The sequence below is a fragment of the Physeter macrocephalus genome, chromosome 14, assembly GCF_002837175.3.
Source record: "Physeter macrocephalus isolate SW-GA chromosome 14, ASM283717v5, whole genome shotgun sequence".
Lineage (NCBI taxonomy): Eukaryota > Metazoa > Chordata > Mammalia > Artiodactyla > Physeteridae > Physeter > Physeter macrocephalus.
This window is the reverse complement of record NC_041227.1, coordinates 131188583-131208996: the sequence shown is the minus strand read 5'-3', so window position 1 is coordinate 131208996 and position 20414 is coordinate 131188583. Positions and strand designations below refer to the sequence as shown.

The following is a 20414-nucleotide window of genomic DNA, read 5'->3' as shown; positions in this document are numbered from 1 at the left end:
GCTTCCCCACTCCTTCTCTGGCTTGTAAAATGGTTTTGTTTTCGGAAAGCCTAAACTCAGCGAAGGGAGAGGCTAGACAGGGGAGAGAGGAGGGAAGTGCAGGCAGAAGCACACGCTTTGGGGGAACAGGCAGATTCGCCGAGATCGGGAAAGGAAAGTTGGCTTGGGGTGGTGAGTCCTGGAGGCGGCCCTAGGTCGCCGGCGGGAAGCGGCTGTGCGGTGCACCCGGGAAGGCGCGTTTCAGGCACCAGCAAATCGTCCCACGCCCGAGCTCGGCACGCCGGCAGCACCGGCGCCCTCATGCGCGAGACCAGGTGACAGAATGAGGACCTCACGCCTTCTGCTACCTGAGACCCTAAGGACATTCCCCCGACACTAGGTGGTCCGGGGAAAGGAACTCCAGGGACGGCTGGGACTGAATTTCCAGCCGACCTCAGGGGAAACGGGCTCAGAGTCCCACTGGATGTGACTTCAGAAACAGGACTCCTCGGTACATCTCTTCGACACTTGCATTTGGGGAGTAAAATCAGGTTCTGCGGAGAAACAACGTGGTCCCGACAGCGCAGTGGTTTCACACAGCCAAGGTTTATTTCTTACTTGGGCTGCTTCCCCGGCGAAGGGCAGTCAGTAGGGATTCCGCTCCACCGAGGGACTCGGGGATCAGCTGGACGGACACGCCAAGAGCCCCGCCTGTGGTCTCCAGCCAGCAGGGCTACGAAAGAGAGGAGGAACTGGAGGGGTTACGTCCCGGCTTTTAAAGGCTCTGGCCGGGCAGCGACGCAGATCCTTTCGACTCACATCGCGTGGGCTGGAACTCGGCACACGGTCCCCCCAGCCGCGAGGGGGCTGGGACACCCCCGGATACCGAGGCCTCTCCCGCAGCCTCGTGGCGCTTGTTTAACGCGGCAGGCGTCGTTGTAGTCAACACTATTGATCTCTGCATTTGCGGAGAGCTTACGGCAAACGTGTTTTGGGGGTTCTCTCCCCGGGCTGTCGAAGCCCTGTGACTAGAGCACCCCTCCAGCCCACAGGGGAGGAAGCAAGGTCTGCACAGTGGAAGCAGCGACACGGTCCGTGGAAGAGGAGAAAGTAACAGCCAGGGTTCAGACCCGAGCCTTTTCTGCCCTTCCACGGAGGCTGCAGAGACGGAGGCGCTTTGTCAAGGTGCCTCGAGAGCGTTGAGAGAAACTCCTGAAACATCAGGGTGGCGGTGGAGACTCGGAACCTGCTCATCTGTTTTCTGTTGAGAAAGTAATAGCTGTACGGAGATTTCAGTGAGATTTTGCCAAACGGGCTGATTTCCCGGCACAAACCCCTTGCTCTCTGGCTGAAATACAATCGCTTTCTCCTCTGGGAGCTGTGTCGCAATGAGCCACTTGTTTTCACTCCGGGCTTCGCTGGGTCCCTGGCCCCACGCTGCTGTGCCCCAGGACCACAGCCCCGGCCCGGCGGTGGAATAGGCCCTGCCCCGAGATCGGGGCTTCCGAGCTGGAGCGGACGGAACGGGGAGGGGCACGCCAGAGAGCATGCCACGTGTGGGAGCCACGGGGACCTCTGTCCCTGTGAACAAGCATCCGGCGGAAGAAGAGCCGGTGGCCCAAAGGGGTCCACGGGTCTGAATAATGACAGGGGACATAGCCCACCCTCCCCTGGCACTTACACCGCACCAGGCACTGTCTGAAGCACTCTGCAATTTTAACTCTTTGAGGCCTCCCAGGAGCTCCACAGAAGGTCGGTGCTATTGTTACTACGGGTCTGAATAATGACAGGGGACATAGCCCACCCTCCCCTGGCACTTACACCGCACCAGGCACTGTCTGAAGCACTCTGCAATTTTAACTCTTTGAGGCCTCCCAGGAGCTCCACAGAAGGTCGGTGCTATTGCTACTACACCTCGGGACCCAGATGAAGGCGGTCCAAGCGAACTGTCCAAGGTCACCCTGCTGAGAAGCGGCAGACTTGCGATTAAACCCACGCCTGGAATCAGGACATGGGTGAGAGATTCTTCCAATAAAGCTTTTTACCCTGATGGTAAAAAACAAAACTTTTTTAGTCTGAAGATCGACAGCAGCTCTACGGTGTATAAGGACGGACAAGTTGGGCTCTTTGGAGAGCTTTTGAGCTTCGTGACCACCTCGTCTCCGGAAGGACCACGGCAGTCTCCGCCTGCAGAGTCCGGGGCCGGAGCAGCTCTGCCCTTCCCAGCTGTGGGCTCGCAGGGCTGGGGCTCTGATCGCCGCCCACTAGGCTTCCCGCGCTGAAAGCGCACCAGGATCCGACCTAAGACGTGAGGCACGGTCGGCCTGAAGGCGGCACCTCTGCCTTGGAAGTCCGGGTTCCGGGGTGACCCAGCTGGTCTGAGCCCCCCATCTGAGGATGGGCTACAGCGCCTCTCTTATGGGGCGGCTCTGAGGCTAAAGGAGACGGTCGGGGGGGGGCGGTCGGCTCTGCGCCGCGCACGGAGGGAGGGTCCGCGCCCCCAGCTCAGCAGACGCGGGGCCGTGGGAAAGGCCTCCAGCCAGCGGCGAGCGCCCTGCTTAGCTGGCTGGGTACAGGCCTTGGGAAAAGGAGAGAAGAGGAGGGAAAGGAGGGCTCCTGTCAAGTCAGTGAGGAACGCTAGCGGGCTGGTTTCCCCTCAGAAGGGTGTGTGTGTGTGTGTGTGTGTGTGCGTGTGTGAGTGTGTGTGTCCCAGTGTGGATCTGCGTGTGCATGTCCATTTCCCCTCCTCCCAGCTCAGCAGACGCGGGGCCGTGGGAAAGGCCTCCAGCCAGCGGCGAGCGCCCTGCTTAGCTGGCTGGGTACAGGCCTTGGGAAAAGGAGAGAAGAGGAGGGAAAGGAGGGCTCCTGTCAAGTCAGTGAGGAACGCTAGCGGGCTGGTTTCCCCTCAGAAGGGTGTGTGTGTGTGTGTGTGTGTGTGCGCATGTGGATGTGTGTGTGTACGTGTGTGGATGCGTGTGGATGTGTATGTGGATGTGTGTGGACGTGTATGTGTATGTGGACGTGTGTGTGTGTATGTGTACGCGTGTGTGGATGTGTGTGTACACGTGTATGTATGTGGAGGCGTGTGGATGTGTGTGTATGCGTGTATGGATGTGCATGCGTGTATGGATGTGCGTGTGTGTATGTAGAGGTGTGTATGTGTGTGTGTGGATGCGTGTGTATGTGTATACGTGGACGTGTGTATGTGGACGTGTGTGTGGATGCGTGTGGATGCATGTGGATACGTGTGTGCATGTGTGTATGTGGAGGCTCTGTGTACGTGTGTGTATATGGACGTGTGGATGTGTGTGTGTGCGCGTGTGTATGTGTGGACGTGTATATGTGGACGTGTGGATGTGTGTGTGGATGTATGTGGATACGTGTGTACACGTGTATGTGTATATGTGGAGGTGTGTGCGTATATGCGTGTGTGTGGTGTGTGTGTACGTGTGGACGTGTGTGGATGTGCGGAGGCGTGTGTGAAGATGTGTGTGTACACGTGTACGTGTGTGTGTGCGCGCACGCACGTACGTGGGGGTAGAATTTCTGACGTCAGTAGACTAATTGCAGGCTGCCCCAGGTCTGTGTCTTCCCCCGCCCACAAGCTCTGGGTATCTGAGGTCAAAGCGACTGCCAAGAGATGAACACACACACTTTCTCTCTGGCAGCAGCAGCGGAGCCTGAGGCCAGGCAGGCCAGGGGCTGGGCTGGAAGCACGGGTACTTTTCCCTGGCGTCTGGGGACCACAGATGCTGTTTCTTCCTCCTCTCCTCCACCCAACTGGGCATCAATCATCGATGAACGCGGCTGGCTGTCGGTGGCTATCAGATAACCCATACGGAGTGTACAACAATGACCAACTAGTGGTCCCTTACCTACTGGTGACTCGGGGCCGCAGGAAGCAGGCACCCTGCGCCCTGCCCCGTGTGTTACACACGTGACCTCACTCTGCCCTCCCGACACCCCCAGGGGTAGGTATGTGGCCCACTTTACAGGGCAGGAAACAGAGGCGGGAGGAAATGAGCTTCAGGCCTCCCAGTGCTTCAGACGCAGAGTCAGGATTGAAACCCAGGGCTGCCCAACCGCAAAGCCTCTGAGATGCTCCCTTATTCATTCGTTTACCAAACACTCAGTAAGCACCTGCTCTACACAAGCAGCGTTTTAGACCCCGGGGTTACACTGCCCAAGAAGCAGACAAGCATCCCGCCTTCTTTTCATTTCCTGTGGAGGCCCTAACAAATGACCTCAAACTTGGGAGCTCTACAGAAATTCATTCTCAGAGCTCTGGGGCCCAAGAGTCTGCAGTCGTGGCGTGGGCCAGGCCCCGCTCCTTCTGGGGGCTGCAGGGGAGAATCCATTCTCTGCTTCTTCCCGTCCCGGTGGCTGCTGGCGTTCCTTGGCTTGCGGCCACATCACTCCAGCCTCTGCCTTCTTGGTCACAAAGTCTCCTCCTTTTCTGTCTGTGTCTAATCTCGCTCTGCTTTTCTCTTACAAAGACACGTGTCATAGGATTTAGGGCCCACCCACACACTCCAGCAGGATCTCCTCAGGTCAATATCCTCAACTGCACCTGCAAAGAATTTTTTTCCAAAGAGGTAACGGTGACATGTTCTGGGGATCCGGACATGGCTATATCCACTAGATTCAATCCACCCTTAAAAAGCTGACAGCCTAGTGAGGACATACGCAAAGCATATCAATAAACAAGAGGGCCTGTGTTAAGAGCCCTGATGAAAATAAAGCAGGAGTTGGTAAAAGAGGGTCCTGGGATCCCTTATGTTGGAGGGGCAGGAAAGACCTCTCTGAGTGGGCAGTTTTGCAAGCTGACCTGAAGGAAAAGAGTCAGCAGATCGTCTCCAGTGGGGCCCGATGTTCTGGCCCACCTGGTTGTTTACTTATACCTTAATGAGTAAATAACATTTTGGGGGGCTTCCCTGGTGGCGCAGTGGTTAAGAATCCGCCTGCCAATGCAGGGGACATGGGTTCGAGCCCTGGTCCAGGAAGATCCCACATGCCACGGAGCAACTAAGCCCGCGAGCCACAACTACTGAGCCCGCGGGCCACAACTACTGAAGCCTGCACACCTAGAGCCCGTGCTCTGCAACAAGAGAAGCCACCGCAACGAGAAGCCTGCGCACCGCAACGAAAGAGTCGGAGCAACTAGCCCCGCGAGCCACAACTACTGAGCCCGCGGGCCACAACTACTGAAGCCTGCACACCTAGAGCCCGTGCTCTGCAACAAGAGAAGCCACCGCAACGAGAAGCCTGCGCACCGCAACGAAAGAGTAGCCCCCGCTCGCCACAACTAGATAAAGCCCGTGTGCAGCAAAGAAGACCCAATGCAGCCAAAAATAAATAAATACATAAATAAATTAATAATAAATAAAACATTTGGGTGCGTTAGGAACAGCGTCCCCTGCCCGGAGAGTGAGGAAGAAGCATTTTCATAGATGCAGATAAAGTGTTTTTGTTCGTTTGTTTGTTTTTGTGGTACGCGGGCCTCTCACTGCTGTGGCCTCTCCCGTTGCGGAGCGCAGGCTCAGCGGCCACGGCTCACGGGCCCAGCCGCTCCGCGGCACGTGGGATCTTCCCGGAACCGGGGCACGAACCCGCGTCCCCTGCATCGGCAGGCGGACTCTCAACCACTGCGCCACCAGGGAAGCCCAAGAAAGTGGTTTTAATATCACAAATTACAAGTAGCCTAAACAGACCGCTAGCTTGGTTCCTGTCAAAAAGAAGGGCTGCAGATCAACTGCTATAAATCCAAGATCATCGTTTTTGGCCGACCCCCCCAGACCTTTCAGTGGATTTACAGCTCATAACAGAACAGAACGCCACCTCATCCAGCGACCTGGGGTGTACAGTTTGCAATGAGTTTAACCCAGAGGGGTCCCTGGTAAGTTGCACTGATCACATCAGGCATCCAGTGGTTGCTTTATTGATGGTTTTTAAAACCTACGGTGGGCATTGGCTTATCATCTATTTTTAATATTTTTCCGGCCAAACATTTTGCAGTCACATTCCACGGCACACGGCTTTGATGCACTGATTACCCGTTGGCTCACCTGTCAGAGCAGGTCCAAAAGAATTGTCCGAGGAGAGTCCAGGCTGCTCCCGGCCCTTTGGCCCCTCTCTGGACAGAGGTCCGTGGCTTGAGCTCACTCACTGATCCCGTTTGACTCCGCGACCTTCATAAAGAACCTTTGTTCCTATGTCCAAGTTCAGCTAATTTACTAGATCTATTTCTCTGTTCCGAATGACGACCCTGACAACCTACATTGCAGGCGCCGCCAAGCGTCTCATCCTAAATGCGCTGCCCCTCCATGTCCATCAGAAGCTCTAGCAGAGAAAGCAAGATCTGTCATGTAAACGGTAAAATACCCTTTTTATGTAAATCTTTTAGGTAAACGATAAAAGTCTTTCTAAAAAAATAAAAATAAAATGGCACCGGCACGGCCTTTACGGTCATGATGAGACACGACTGCAGCGGCTGCACGGTGCTCCGCCAAAAGATATGTCCGTGACCCAATCTCTAAAACCTGTGAAAGAGACCTTATTTGGAAAAAGAGCGTGTGCAGAGGTAAGTAAGGCTCTTGAGACGAGATTGTCTTGGATTACCAGGTGAGTCCTAAATCCACGACGTGTGTCCTTAGAGGAGAGAGACAGAGATAGAAGAGGAGCTTATGCGATCAAGGAGGCCGGAGCTGGAGTGATGCGGCCACGAGCCGAGGGATGCTGGCAGCCAAGGAAGTTGGAAGTGCCACAGAATGGATTCTCCCACAGACACTCCGGAAGGCCTGCTGCCCTGCCCACACCTCGATTTCAGACCGCAGCCTCCAGAATTGTGAAAGAATAAATTGGCCTTGTTTCAAGCCACCAACAGTGACTTAAACAGTGGCCATCTGTCATGGTGGCCCTAGGAAACAAATACAGTGACTGAATTCTCTTTTTAGACCCTGCTCAGGAAATGCCAAGAGATCTGATGGCTTAAAGACTTGACTTCCAGCTTCCTAGAAGTGGGAAGTCTCAGGCACCCAGCTGTTGCTGTGTAGCTCCTAAAGGGTTCTCTGAAAGGGGTCCAGGTTACTGAGGCAGAAAAGTTTGTCGTAGAAAACCCATCCTGGATGGCATATTTAATTTTTAATAGCGAATTACATGAGAAGATCTCAGCTCCTCACCAGTATATTATAATAACACACTGATATAAGAAACAGGGAGCACACACTTTTCCCTGTGTTGCTTTGAGGGCACCGAGTTGTACTGACGACGTTTTTGTCCATTTCAGCAGAGGGTTAGTTCTCTGAGAGGTCTGGCCTCTTGAGGGTCTCAGGACAAGGCAGCGCTTGTGGTTCTTGCCGAGATTTTTCATCAGGGGTCCTACATGGAGCTCACTGAAGCCTCCCAGCCTGGGGCAATGCCAGGGGATACTGCTTTATAATAAAATACGGATTGACTGGACATCTTTCCATGGGGATACGCCGGTCAACCTCTTACTGGCTGTAAAGCCCAATCTTTTTCAGTAATGAACTAATTATAGACCGTTTAAAGAGCTTCAGGAAGTAGAAAGGACTCTGCAGATTCATGGTGTTAACGATATTAACAATTATTTTCACAGATGCCTTATAGATAAGTGGACAGATAACGGCCTTTGAAAATTTGTTTATAAAATACAGGCTCTTACTACACCTCATAAGGAAGAACAAGCCTCCATTATTGTTCTAAATATTATGTTGGTTAATACAAAAGATTGGTTAATATGAAAGTGTTAAAAAATGTATAAAACGAGCTTTAAAATCCTTGTGAGAGGGTGCTGTGTACTCATTCCACTCCATCAGAGCATCTGTGGCCTTGGGGAGGATTAGGGTTACCATAGGAGGAATGCAAAGAGAGACAAACGGCCAGTTTTCAGCTTTTGACCTCAAAGATGGTCTGAAGACGAAGGTGGAGCTTAAAGTCTATCCAAAAATAGATAGGTTGAAAAGAGAATAATTGAAGAGCTAAACACGTGGCCCCAAGGAAGGGATTGAGCCCATCTTGTCTGGGAGTCAGGGAGGCCGAGAGGCCTCTAGAGGCGGGAAGGACCATACCGGGAGGAGGGAGAAAGTTTCAGACATGGCTTTCAGCACGCTGCCCCGGGCACTGAGGTGGAGCCGAGCCTAAGTCGGCGCAATTTGTGGGGACACAGTTCAGTCCATAGCGGCTTCACTAGATTCGTGAAGGGTTATATTATTTTTCCCATTGACACACAGGAAGGGCTCTTACCCCTGACAGCTGCCTGTCCACCACCCAACAACTCACCAGGAGAAAAGACTACCCTCAAGCCTTTGCTCGTTAGAAGAGTACTAAGTTGTGCAGACCACCTCCACTTCCATGGCCATGGTACCTGCATCTCCCCAGGTGGCCTTGGATCTACTGGGGCCAATCGAATGTTGCAGAAGTGACATTCGTCAGGTTTTGTTCAGGACCTCAAGAGGCTACGCACACTTCTGCTCTCTCCCGGTACTCTGCTGCTACCACGTGAACAAGACCGATAGGCTGGACTGGGGGATGAGAGGCCGCGTGGAGCCGAGATCATCCTCTCAGCCCAGGTCCTAGACACGGGACTCCACTGGAGGAAGTACATCCCAGATGTAGACCATGGATGCCTGAGGGAGCCCAGCAGAGACGAAAAGAACTGCTTGGCTGAGCCCAGCCCAAATCGCTCACCTGCAGAATCATGAGTTAAGTAAATGGTTCTTGTTTTAAGTCACTAAGTATTGGAGTGATTTGTTAGGAAACAAAAGCAAAGAGTACACAGGACCTAAAAGTTGCTCTTTTATGCTCGAGTGGCCAGAAGCATTGGCAAAGTGATGGTGGGGGCTTGGTTATCAGAGAGAATGAGTGATAATAGCTGGGGCTGGGAGACGAGGGGAGCAGGAGGCTTGGGTTGTAGGCACGTCGATTTTAGAAAAAAAGGAAAGAAATCTACTCTATTTCTGTATATGCCAAATCAGTGGTTTTCAAATTTTTTCTAGAAGTGGGACTTTCTTTTCAAAAGAAATCTTACACAGAATCCCCAATGTATAAAATAGGTCAAACATAACTTTTTGGTATAAATTGAAGTTATACGGTCAAATATGTAAAATTATTTTTAAAAGTTAATAAGAACAAGAGGGATAATAGGATTATGAACTCAAGCACTCAAAATCGGGGGGTAATGGAGGACAGGATAGTCCTATTTCAGTACCCACTTAATTTCTGCGTATTATTTTGGGAGCAGAGTGTAAAAAATCCTGATAAACACACAGAAGTCATGGGGACAGGAGACAGTTTTTAACGGCTTTCCTTGCAATGTCAGGACACTCCTCAATGAAACAAAGAAGGGAGGAAAGTCATCTGTCCACATAAATTACCCGTGGCAGGCTCAGTGTCCGACAGTGTGCATAACACAGTCGTGTGTGCGTTTTCTCATAGTACGTCAAAATTGCCTTAAAGTATATACTTTCAAAATGCAAATTCTATCAATCATTTGCAGAACCTGTGAAGCACCTCCAGGAACCCTGGAAGTTCATGAAACACACTGGGAAAATGCTTGTCCCATATGTTCACTCAGAAGAAATCCTGGTTGAAGATGTGCAGAGCTTGGAAAACAGCTGTCAGAGCCTTTGGGAACCACAGACTCACCCTCTTCATGCCAAAAGGAGGAACGTAGGCCTGGAGAAGGTAGTTTCTCTTGGGACTAACACTCAGGCATCCTGGTTCTCAGTTGAGTTTTGGGAGAAAGAGACACGAGCCCATTAATGGGTCCACATGAATTCCTTCTTTAGGCTCCCATGAAGAGAGCACGGCTGATTTAAGAGAAAGCCCAAATAAATAAAGATTCCTATCTTCTTGCAGTAATTTTAATGACTGGTGTAAAAGTTCTGCATATTAGGAATCTCTTACGAATGAATTTGTTTTTAAAAAGTCTTATTAAAACTCCAGAACAGTGGCTCTAAGAGTTAGAAACTGCAGCAAGCACAAGTTGAGAAACTTTCTAGCATCACTCTGGTCACATAAGTTCTTCTGGGTCACTTGAGGTCTGGGCACCCAGCCAGGTTTGGGCGAACTGCTCTTCCCACACTGAGCCACGTGGCTTGAATGGAGAGCTCAGTGGAGAGTTTCCAATGACTCCACCTCCCCGGCGTCAGTGATTGGTTGGAGCCTGGGCATTCTCCTCAGAACTGGACCAATCATAACCCTCTAGAGCCCAGTTGTATCCCCAGGCCTGGCCAATCAGTGGCTTTGCCCAGGGTCTTTCTTTTTGGAAATTTTAGAAGCCCTTTTCTCTCTCTGGTCCCTGGGTTTGGGGGGCTTGAAACCGCAAGAGGGGATTAAAACAAGAGGAAGAACTAAGCGTAGCTGACTTCACCGAATTTTGGTTACTTGATTCTCTACGTTTCCTTTAACTGCTTACGTTGGTTGGAGTTGGGTTTCTGTCATTTGACATCAAAGTACTCTGACGAATGTAGTCAGCACTTTGCAAATACTGTGTACTGTTGCCTAAGAAAATAAACATATGCACAGAATGCAAAGTATGCATAAAATTTAAGGGAAATAGAGACCTCATCACTTGACCTCAGTAGGATCCAATGACCCCAGTTTAAAAAGAAAACACACACACACAAAAAAACCCCTGCAACGAAAGGGTGGTTAATCAGGGCTTGACTTGATGATGGAATTGCGGCCGGTCGGTCTGACTTCCCCTAGCACCTCTGAGTGCTCGAGAGGAGCTCAGAAGGCACAAATAAGCAGCCGCTGGTTGTGCAGAATTCTTTAACTCAGAGTGAAAAAACACGAGCTGGGATGTGAGTGCAGATAAACACACTCTCCCTACAGGATGTGTCACTCTTCAGCCGCTGAAGAAAATGAATCAGAAAAATAGAAAGCCCATTGGAATTGACGACACCGGGACGCCTGCAGTGGCCAGGAGAGACGATCTGTCCCTCCGTACAGGCTCCGTTTCGGTGCTTACCCACGAACTTCAGAGCTTGACCCAGGTACAGACAGCTGAAGGCAAGTTTGCTCTCCGAGAGCTGAACTTGACTTCCCAGGGCTGAACAGCTCTGGTCTTCTTCTGCCAGCAGAGCTCTTTTCTAACCCATCCACCTCTCCCAAGCTGTCTAAATTCCCATCTCTCCCCAGGCCATCTTGTCTTTTATGGTCCAGCGCCTCAGTTCATCTGCCCCTGTGCCAACGACTCCTCAAGTTTCTCTCTACTCTCCACATTTTGCTGAATTTTATTACAGGTTCCTGGTTTCTTGGGAACCATAGTCCTGAGCTATTTTTTATCCCCTGTGACTTCCCAAATTTACCTGGTTTGTTACTAGAGAATCTGATAAAACAGGCCCTTTTCTGGCTCTTAACTTTGCGTCTTGCTCAAAGCCCGATGATGCTGGCGGTCTCCAGTTCTTGGCTTCCAAGGTCAGCCTCCTCCAGGGATCGACAGTATTGGATGCTGGCATCTCCAAGGCACTCAGACTCAGTTCTGTCTTGATTTCACGTTTCAACCACAGGACACCCTGCCAAGTGGCAGGCCATAGAAAGAACTAGGCCTTTTCTTTTTCTGTACTATGGTTTTCCTTAGGCATATATGTGTGCGCCTGCCTCTAATAACAGGTACGCAGATGCTGTTACTCCTAGGAACTTCTGCCCCGCTAAAGCCGCAGCTGTTTAGAATCCTCACTCGGCTTTTAGCCACGCGAAAGCCAACTTCAGCAGAATCCACAGGTTCTCATCGTCCTCCAGTTCAAGGAATAATCACAAGGAAACACAGGTCAGCACCCACCAAGGGGTGAGTGGGGTTGCTCTGGCTAAGTCAGGGTCTCTCTGTGGTTCCCACTTTTCTTGAATCCATGACGTTCTGGCTGCTCTTCCTCAGAAAGTTCAGGAAGCTGAGGAAATTCTCTCTTCTTGGCAAACGGCACCTTTCCAACTTTCCTTCAGGGCTTCTTTTTATTTTTTTATTTTTTGGAAATTGATTTTATTTACGTTACTGTAGTAGGGAGAGGACCCCAGATCCAAATTCCAGGATGTCTCAGTAGGCTGGCTTTGCCTTTGACTTTTATAGGGAGGAAGAACCAGGTTATAGGTGGGATAATTTTACGGTTAAGATTGTTTTTGTTCAAGCCTTCTTCTCTCCCATAGGGGTACAGGCCATTGACTAATGGCCCCCAAATCCTGAGGTCATCTGTCCCCCATTATTTGTCCCACAGATATTTACTCTGGCTCTCCCCTATGGGGAACCATGAAACAGATGTATTCGTGCAACCGTGTGCAAGCTGGGGGCTCTTCATGCCAGGAGCAAGTGGCCATTCATGCTCACGTGACAGCTGCCGTGAAGCGGCACGGTCGTAACAATTAACGTGATGGTATATGGAGAGGATGAGTCTAGTCAGGGAGGGACCGGAGCGGGTGGAAGTAGTCGGAAAAGCCTTTCCAGGAGAGGAAAAGCGAGAGCACCCGTGGACGTCCAAGGATGCAGAGGGCGAGAGCTGCTGGTCAGAGAGCATGGATTCTAGAGCCAGACCCTCTGGGTGCAAAGGCTGCCTGAGGTTTGCTAGCTGCCTGGCTTAAGAAGACAAGTTATAACCACCTTCCCATCCCCAGTTTCCTCCATAAAATGAAGTAAACACAGTGCTGAATTAGTTTTCCAACCTTGTGGCTTTAAACAATACCCACTGATTAGCTCCCCGAGCTACAGGTCAGCAATCCAGCGCAGCGTGACTGAGTTCCCTGCACAGGCTTTGCAGGGTGAAGTTAAGTCATCAGCTATAGGCAGAGTTCTTGTCTGGAGATTCTGGGGAAGGATCTGCTTCTGTGCTCACTCTTGCTTGGCAGCATTCATTTCTTGTGGCTGTAGGACTGAGGTCCCTGTTTCCTGGCTGGCTGTCGACTGGGGCCCATCTTAGAGCCTGAGGGTCACTCATCTCTCCCTCCACATGGCCCCTCCATCTCCAAGTCAGCAATGGGACATCCAACACTTATCATACGTGGAGTCTCTGACCTCCTCTTCTTTGACCAGCCAGAGAAAACTCTGCTTTTAAAGGGCTCATGTGATTAGGTCTGGCATACCTGGGTCATCTCCCCATCCCAAGGTCAACCGGTCTGGGACTTTAATTACATCTGTAAATTCCCTTTACTGCAGTACCTAGATTAGCATTGGATTGGCTAATGAGGTGCGTGTACACCCAGGGCCTGGCCTCTAGGGGGCGCATCTTGGAATCTTGCACCTACTTCTCAGGAAATTGTGAGGCCTGAGTTAGCAAGTGTATGTCAAGTACCTGGCACCTACCAAGCATGTCTCAGGTGGGAGGATTTGCATGCAAAGAACTACCAAGCGGAGTTCCCAGATGGATGAGAATTTGGCTGGGGTCAAAGGGGGCTGTCAGCGGTTGGGACCAATGGAGCAGCTGATGAGCGTCTTCCAGTTCTTGGCCGACGGGCTTCATTCTGATGCAGCTGGAGACCGGAAGTGCCGTCCTCCTTGGATGAACACTGGTACCCTCCCTGGTTTAGGTCTTTGCCGTGCTGACCGCCATGAGAACTGAGCTTTGAAATGAGGGAGCAGGAACCTGGAAACGGCCTCTGGATGAGCTCTCTCTGAAACCATCTGTTTGGAGCTTTTGGCTCTGAGAGGAGTGGAGAGGTTTCCTCCAGCTACAAATCCAGGGATTCAGAAGCCACTAAAATCATAGCTTTTCCCAACCGGCCAAGCAAGGCTCTAATTGGGAGAAAAGAGAAATGGAAGTCCAGATTCCCACTCCTTATGCTAACACATGCTAACCACATACAGGTGGGTGGCTGAGGTCCCTCTTCAAATCCCAGGAGGCTCATTTCCTTTCCCAGCCTGGCATCACTGGCGGAAGAATCGAACAAGGGGCCCAGGTCCTGTTGACTCTGGGTGAATGACAAATGGCCGGCATCCCTGAGTGAGACCCCGGGCTTTTATCTGCTCTGTGAGCTGAACTGCCTGTTCTCAATAACTCTGCGCTCCAAACGATCTGGGGCCAGCATGAGATAAGCAGGAAAGAGATAAAAAGGAGGGGGTGAGAATAAAGAGATTTTATTTCCTATTCCCCGGATGCCACGGTGGGAAGAAGCTTTTTCTCCAGCAATTCCTAGACCAGACCACTCTCCCGCCCAGCTGAATTCTTGCCCGTCTCTTCTGGCATCCACCGCCCCACCCCGGCCCCGCCCGCCGCTGCTGTTCTCCTACAACTGCTTCGGCTTCTGGATCTTCTCCGAGAAAAACAGGAGCCAATTTACTTCCCTCAAACAGCTGTCATTTTTGCAAAGCTGTCTCTTTGCTGTGATTGTCAAAGGGAGACTCAGGGCCAGGCCTTCTTCAGCTAAGACAAGCGGTGGAGGTGTGAAGGCGGAAGACAGGGGCATCCGATGGAGGGAAGGACACAGGTACACACACGTGTTTGAGAAATGCTGACTTGGTAAGTGCAGGAAAATATAACCTTCTTGATACCTGAGGATGAGGTCAAGAAAGAAAAGCAGAGAGTGGAAAACGTGCATCTGTGCTGTAGCTGCCAGAGTTCTTACACCAGGCAGGCATGACCCTGTCTGACCTTGACTGCCAGACCAGAGGGTTACAGAGGAACCGACCAAAGATACGAGGGCAAACGGCCAAGCCAAGCTGACCGGCTTTGACATGTCAAAGGACAGATGCTGTCTGGCTCGGGCAGCTGCTGGGCGGGGAAGGAACCCAGAGCTCAGCCTCTAAGACAGCATGAACCTGGGCTCCAGGTAAGCGCTGCCCTCCACCACTGCTTTGAAAGGAAAAGGCTTCGTCTGGTTTGTTGGCTCAAGGTCTGAAATAGTGACGACCCCACTTCCCGGGCTCCCCGTGTGCTCTCCTCTTCTCCAGTCACGAGAGGTGCCAAACGTGCTGGACCACTCGCTGTGATCAGCGGCCAAGGGCCCGACAGAGACATTTTCCCCGATTGCATTTTTCACTTGGATTTGCTGCCCCACTTAGTTACACTGCGAGGGGGAAAAGAGAGGAAGGGAGGGAAGCGCAGCTCGTTGAGGAGGTCTGCAGAAAGCTCCGTGACAGCACGAGGATAACACACCCCACCCGTCGCGTCAACGACATGTTGACATCCCGTGAACAAGTACCGATCGAGAACCTGAAACATTCAAAACAGCGTATAAGCTCCATCTGGCACTGAGCTCAAAAAGAGACGTGCTGCAGAGGAAAAGGCGGGTTGTGTCCTAACTCCTATCGGCGACGAGCTCAAGTTATAGAAAGATACGTTCTGACCTCATACCAGTACTTATCAGTGTGGTGGTTTAAAATTAAAAAACCATTCACTCAGACTAATGGGCTCCTCTGGGCCACTGGGGAGGAAATGCTGGTTTGGCTAGTTTATTACCGGCGCCGCTCCCGGTGAGGCAGATTGGTTTACGGCCACAATTACTCTGGACAGCAGTTAATGATGCTGAGTAATTACTGGTAGGGTGGCATCCACATATGTCTAGAAAGGCCTGGCTCTTCAATACTGGCTGGGTTGTGGCTACAAACAAGAGGGGCTTGTCTGTGCAAGAGGGAAACAATTGGCAAGGTCACTCCCTGTTTTGTTTTGTTTTGTTTTTCCCTTTGCTGTTCGTTCTAATTGTCTGCACTGAAATCTGGAGCGTTGGCTGGCCCTGCACATTGTAGCAGGTACTTTGTATGTGTCCTCACATCGTCAGGGTGCTGTCTCACTTAAGATAATTTGTGACTATCTCTCACAATAGAACTTTGAGTGCAATTCCAATGCACCCTGGCTAATGAGTCTTCCACGTTCCATTTTTAGCCCTGATATATACACGTATTAAAATCCTTCCCTTGACATTTACAATGCAGTTTGGGTGAAGGTTCTCTGCCTCTGGGGTCCGGTTTCAACACTTTTAAGTGTAGCTCCCCTCCTGTTACAGCCCACAAACCTCACTTGAGATCTCAAGTATTAAAAGGTAGTGATAAGTAGGTATCACAACGGTCACGTTCAACCAACCACACGAAACTACTCTGTTAGCGCCGAACACAGCAAGGTCACCAGTCCCCATCAAACTAAATGCCCAAGATCATTCCTGGTCAGTAAATGTGTTTTTCTGACATATAATGGCACAGAAATCAAGCTCAAAATTGTTTGTAGGACAGATTGGTGAGAAAGACTTTTGCTTTTCTGCCAAAATATTCCCTTCGACTCTCCTTAAGGACGAAAGTAATGTAGGGACGTTTAAGGCCACAGAAATGTAAGTGAATATTGATCGACATTGACGAAAGCCAGCAACTTCTCCCACGGTCCCTCCTCAAATCCTCAATGGACGTGGAGATAATTTTCCAAGGGCAAAACTTCCTAGCTCACTGATCTGCACGTTATTGATGAAATAAAGGTAATATCGAAAATGACAGTGTCTGAGAAGCAATCTCAAACTGCCTTTTTATTGTGTCCAGTTAGCAAGAGAATCGAGAACCACTTTCTTTTTAATACAAAATCATCAGCCAGTTGCAACTGAAACACACCACAGCGACTTCAGCCAGTAACTCTCAATTTTTTTTTCTTTTTGCTTTCTGAGGGCCCCCTCCACCCCTGGTCAATCTCAGCACTACAGAATAACGAGCAAACAGTTAAACTGGGCTGGCTTCTGAGCTTCCACAGACATTTATGTCTACCCATCCTCCAGAGGGACTGTAAAGCCCGCAAAGACATCTCATCTGGAAATCTCTTGTATTAAGAAAAGTGATGGGTGTGGTCCGAAAGTGGACTGAGTGATCTGTAGACCAGTGTGTACTTCAAAACAGAGCCCTAAGTCCTATGAAGGCCTTCTGTCATCAGCTGGGGATCTCAGAACGGACCATTCCAGCTTCTCCAAAGGACCCTCCCACCCTGTCCTTTCACACACACACACAAAATCCTTCTTAATACTAGACTAAATACGTTTGGCATTTCTTTTCCCTCTATAAAATTTTGCCTTGGATTAAAAAAAAATTCCCAGGTAGATTTTTATCTCCCCCGTGCCCAAATCCCCACGATAATAAAACTGCCTGCAGGTTGAAACACTCACGGGACAAGCCACGTTGTAAATAGCACAGCGTGGCGACCATTTCAGGAAACTGACCACTGACTTTCTGCCCGGCTGACCTCTCGTGATCTCTGACCCCGCGCCGAGGGATAAGCAAAGGGGAAGAGCCGGGTGGCGGGTGTAGCCTCGGTTCGCGGGAGGCGCCCAGGTCTAGAGGTAGGTGCCGGATTCGAAGCAGCTCTCTCTCGAGTAGCTCTGCTGGGGAACGTCACTCCGGAAAACCGAAGTCCGGCAGCGGCTTTCCGCATCAGGACCAGGAGAAAGCGGGGCGAGATGTCCCGGGGGACAGAAGGGGCTCGGGATGGCCCCCCGGGGGCTCGCGGCGAGAGGAGCTGTGGGAGCACCTCCTGCTGGCGTTGCTGCCCGGACAGTCTTGCTCGCGCGGAGGTCGGCTCGGGGCCGGGCGCCGGGGCGCGGGGTCTCACCTGTTCCAGCGGGCCACCTTCCTCCGGTAATAGCGCAGCGCCTCGGGGCCGGCCAGGAGCGAGTCCTCGGGCCCCAGCAGCGGCGGCTCCTCCGGCTCGTTGTACAGCGGGTGCGCGAAGAGGGCCCGCAGCTTGGAGCCGGGGCCGCCGCCGTCCGGCCCGGCCGGGGGAACGTGGCGCGCGGCCGGCCGGGGGGCCGAGGGGGCGGCGCGGCGCGCGCACGGGCAGCCGGGCGGGCGCTCCCGGGGCCGCAGCCGGCGCCGGACCCGGGGCCCGAGGTGGAAGTAGAGGTCGGCGGCCAGCAGCGCGCCCAGCAGCAGCAGGGTCCGCAGGCGGTCCCGGCGCAGCCCCGGCATGGCCCCGCCGCGGGGGGTGGGGGGCGCGGCCCGCCGGCGGCGTGGAAGGGCGCGGAGCGGTCCCGGGAGTCCGCGGCAGGTGGAGGCTCGGGGCGCGGGGGCGGGCGGCGCTCGCCTCGCGGAGGAGGGGCGGGGCGGGGCGGCTGCGGAGCCCGGGGCGTCTCTCCGGAGGATGCGGCCGCTCGGGCTCCTCCTGCGGGCGGCGGGGACGCCCGTGCCCCCGGCTCCGCGGGCCGGCCCCCGGAGGAGGGTGACGCCGGCTCTCGCCCCCGCCCACTCCCGCTGGCACCTGCCTCCGGCGCCGCCCGCCCGCAACCCCGAGCCCTCTTCCGGCCCTGCGGGTCCACCTGGTCAGCCGCCCCGCCGCGCGCGCGCCTTCCGCCCGGAGCTCAGGCCGGGCGCTGGGTGCGGGGAAGGGGGGCTCCCGCGGTGTGCGCGCGAGACCTTCGACTTTCAAGTTGAGTTCCTAGAAACAAGACACAGCTCCCGGAAAGCCTTTCTCCTGTAAGATTTGCCAGGTGAGTGTGCGCGCGCGCGCGCGTGGGTGGTCTCCTCTCCCTTTGCATCTTCCCGCGGAGCACCCACTTGATCCATAAGGACTACGTGTCGTGAGCATGTGCTCGGCACGTACTAGGCGCTCGGGCAACAGCCGCTTAGACAAGGAAAAAGTTTGACCTTTAAAAAGAAGGCACCCGTTCCACCTAGCATCTTGGCGACTTCCTGTTTGGAGGCAGTTTGGTGCCAGCCGCGCCTGCACTCTACCGAGAGGAAATCTGTCTTGCAGCGACGGAGGGGGGCGTCCACCCCCGCCCCCGTGACCCCACTCCGAACTTTTGCGGTGAGCTGGGTGTGAAGGCGGGTCCGCCCACATGAATCAGGCTCTCTCCCGATATCCTGTGAGGTCACTTCTACTTCCCCACTCCATTTTCCCGTTGAGGAAGAGGCAGAGGCAGTTGCCTGGCCCTGAACTCGGGGCTCCTCTGTTTAATGAGCTGGTGGGATGGCGAAGTGCTCACAGACCCCCCCCCCCCGCCCCCGCGCCTGCAGGATGTGGAGCCAAAGGCACCTTCGCCTGAGCTGCCCGCCCAGGCAGCAGCGGTTCCCTCCCGCGTCTGGGGACCCCGGTCTTTAACCCCGTCCTTCCCTGCTGGAGTCAGGAACCCTGGGACACACTTGGACTTGTGGGTTCGGACCAGAGTTCTTGCTCCTGTGGTTCGGCGGGAGGTCCCTGCGGCCTTTTCCCTGCCTGTCATCTGTAAGGGAACATGGGAATAGAAACTACCCCGCAGGGTGACTGTGCGGCTTGAGCCACTGAACGCCTATAACGTGCTTTGAACAGCGCGCGGTAAGTGTGAAAGATGTGTTTGCCAGAAATATGATTACTTCTTGGTTCCTGTCGCACACCGGGACAGGTTCGAGATGGCAAGTGGGACAGAAATAGAAAAGTACTGAAAAGGAAGATGCCAAAAAGGGACCATCGTCAGCAACACGACGTAGTGGCCTAAAATGCCTAGTCCAAGTGAGCAGTCCCGAGATGATACTAGTACCAGCTGCTCCACTCAGCTGGGTATATGCTGGCAGGATTTTTAGGGCGTTTTTCTGAACCACCTTCTTCTTTTTCTCTGCAGTTAATTTCGAACTGGTCTCCAGTTTCCAGGAAACTTTGCAGCTTCGGATGTGTCTAATTAGGCATCCATGCCAGAGGGTGAAGAAGTCAGGCGTGGGTGGGTGTGGCATCCGTAATAACTAGGCTGTGTTTCTGGGCTGGCAGAGGACGTGGGCGTGAAGCCATCACACGTCTTATGACTTCACTTCTTGCGCACCCATGGGGTCCTGCTCTCTCAGTAGAGTCTTTTGTATGAGCTCACTTCAGGAAACAGTATTCCTGACTCAAGTAGGGGCTATCTCAACGTGTTTTCCCTGCCCTACAAAGGAAAACCGCGTGTGGAAGTCAGATATGAAGTGTGAATAAGGTTGGGGTGGGAGAGTGGAAACCCTGCAGGCAGAGTTGACCAGGCAGAGGTCGCTGTCCTCAGGGTTTGTCTAAATCTCTCCTTCTCTCTCCCAGAAATGAGCCTTTCCCTTTGGCTCCGACTCTGACCCTCCATGTTTTGGGCCCTGCCTTCCTCACCAGCCTCATCTGTGTCCCTCATGTTGAGTTTAGTGGTTTGTTTGCTTTATGGTTTGAATTTTGTACCCCCCCCCAAATTTATATGTTTAAATCCTAACTCTCAGTACCTCAGAAGGTGACCTTATTTGCAAGTAGGGCCATTGCAGATGCTACTAGTTAAGATGAGGTCATACTGGAGTAGAGTGTATGACTGGTGTCCTTATAAAAAGGGGGACTTTGGACACAGAGGCGTATGCACATAAGGAGAATTCCGCGTGAGGATGAAGTCAGAGATCAGGGTGCTGCTTCCACAAGCCAGGGAAGGCCAAGGATGGCTAGCAAACCACCAGCAGTTAGGTAAGGGGCATGGGGCAGATCTGCCTTCATAGCCCTCAGGTGAGACCAGCCCTGCCAATTCCTTGATCTTCGACTCTGGCCTCCGGAACT

The 20414-nt window shown here is 52.7% G+C and overlaps 1 protein-coding gene across 1 annotated transcript in view; it reads right to left on the bottom strand.

Annotated features, from left to right (window-relative positions):
• Nucleotides 1–17906, bottom strand: part of FAM20A (FAM20A golgi associated secretory pathway pseudokinase) — a 47139-nt gene extending 29233 nt beyond the window's left edge. The window contains exon 1 of the mRNA XM_024130286.2: nucleotides 17502–17906. Coding sequence (XP_023986054.1) covers nucleotides 17502–17857 — 356 coding nt within the window. The 5' untranslated portion in view covers nucleotides 17858–17906. The remainder of the gene's footprint in view (nucleotides 1–17501) is intronic.
• Nucleotides 17907–20414: the final 2508 nt, after the last annotated feature.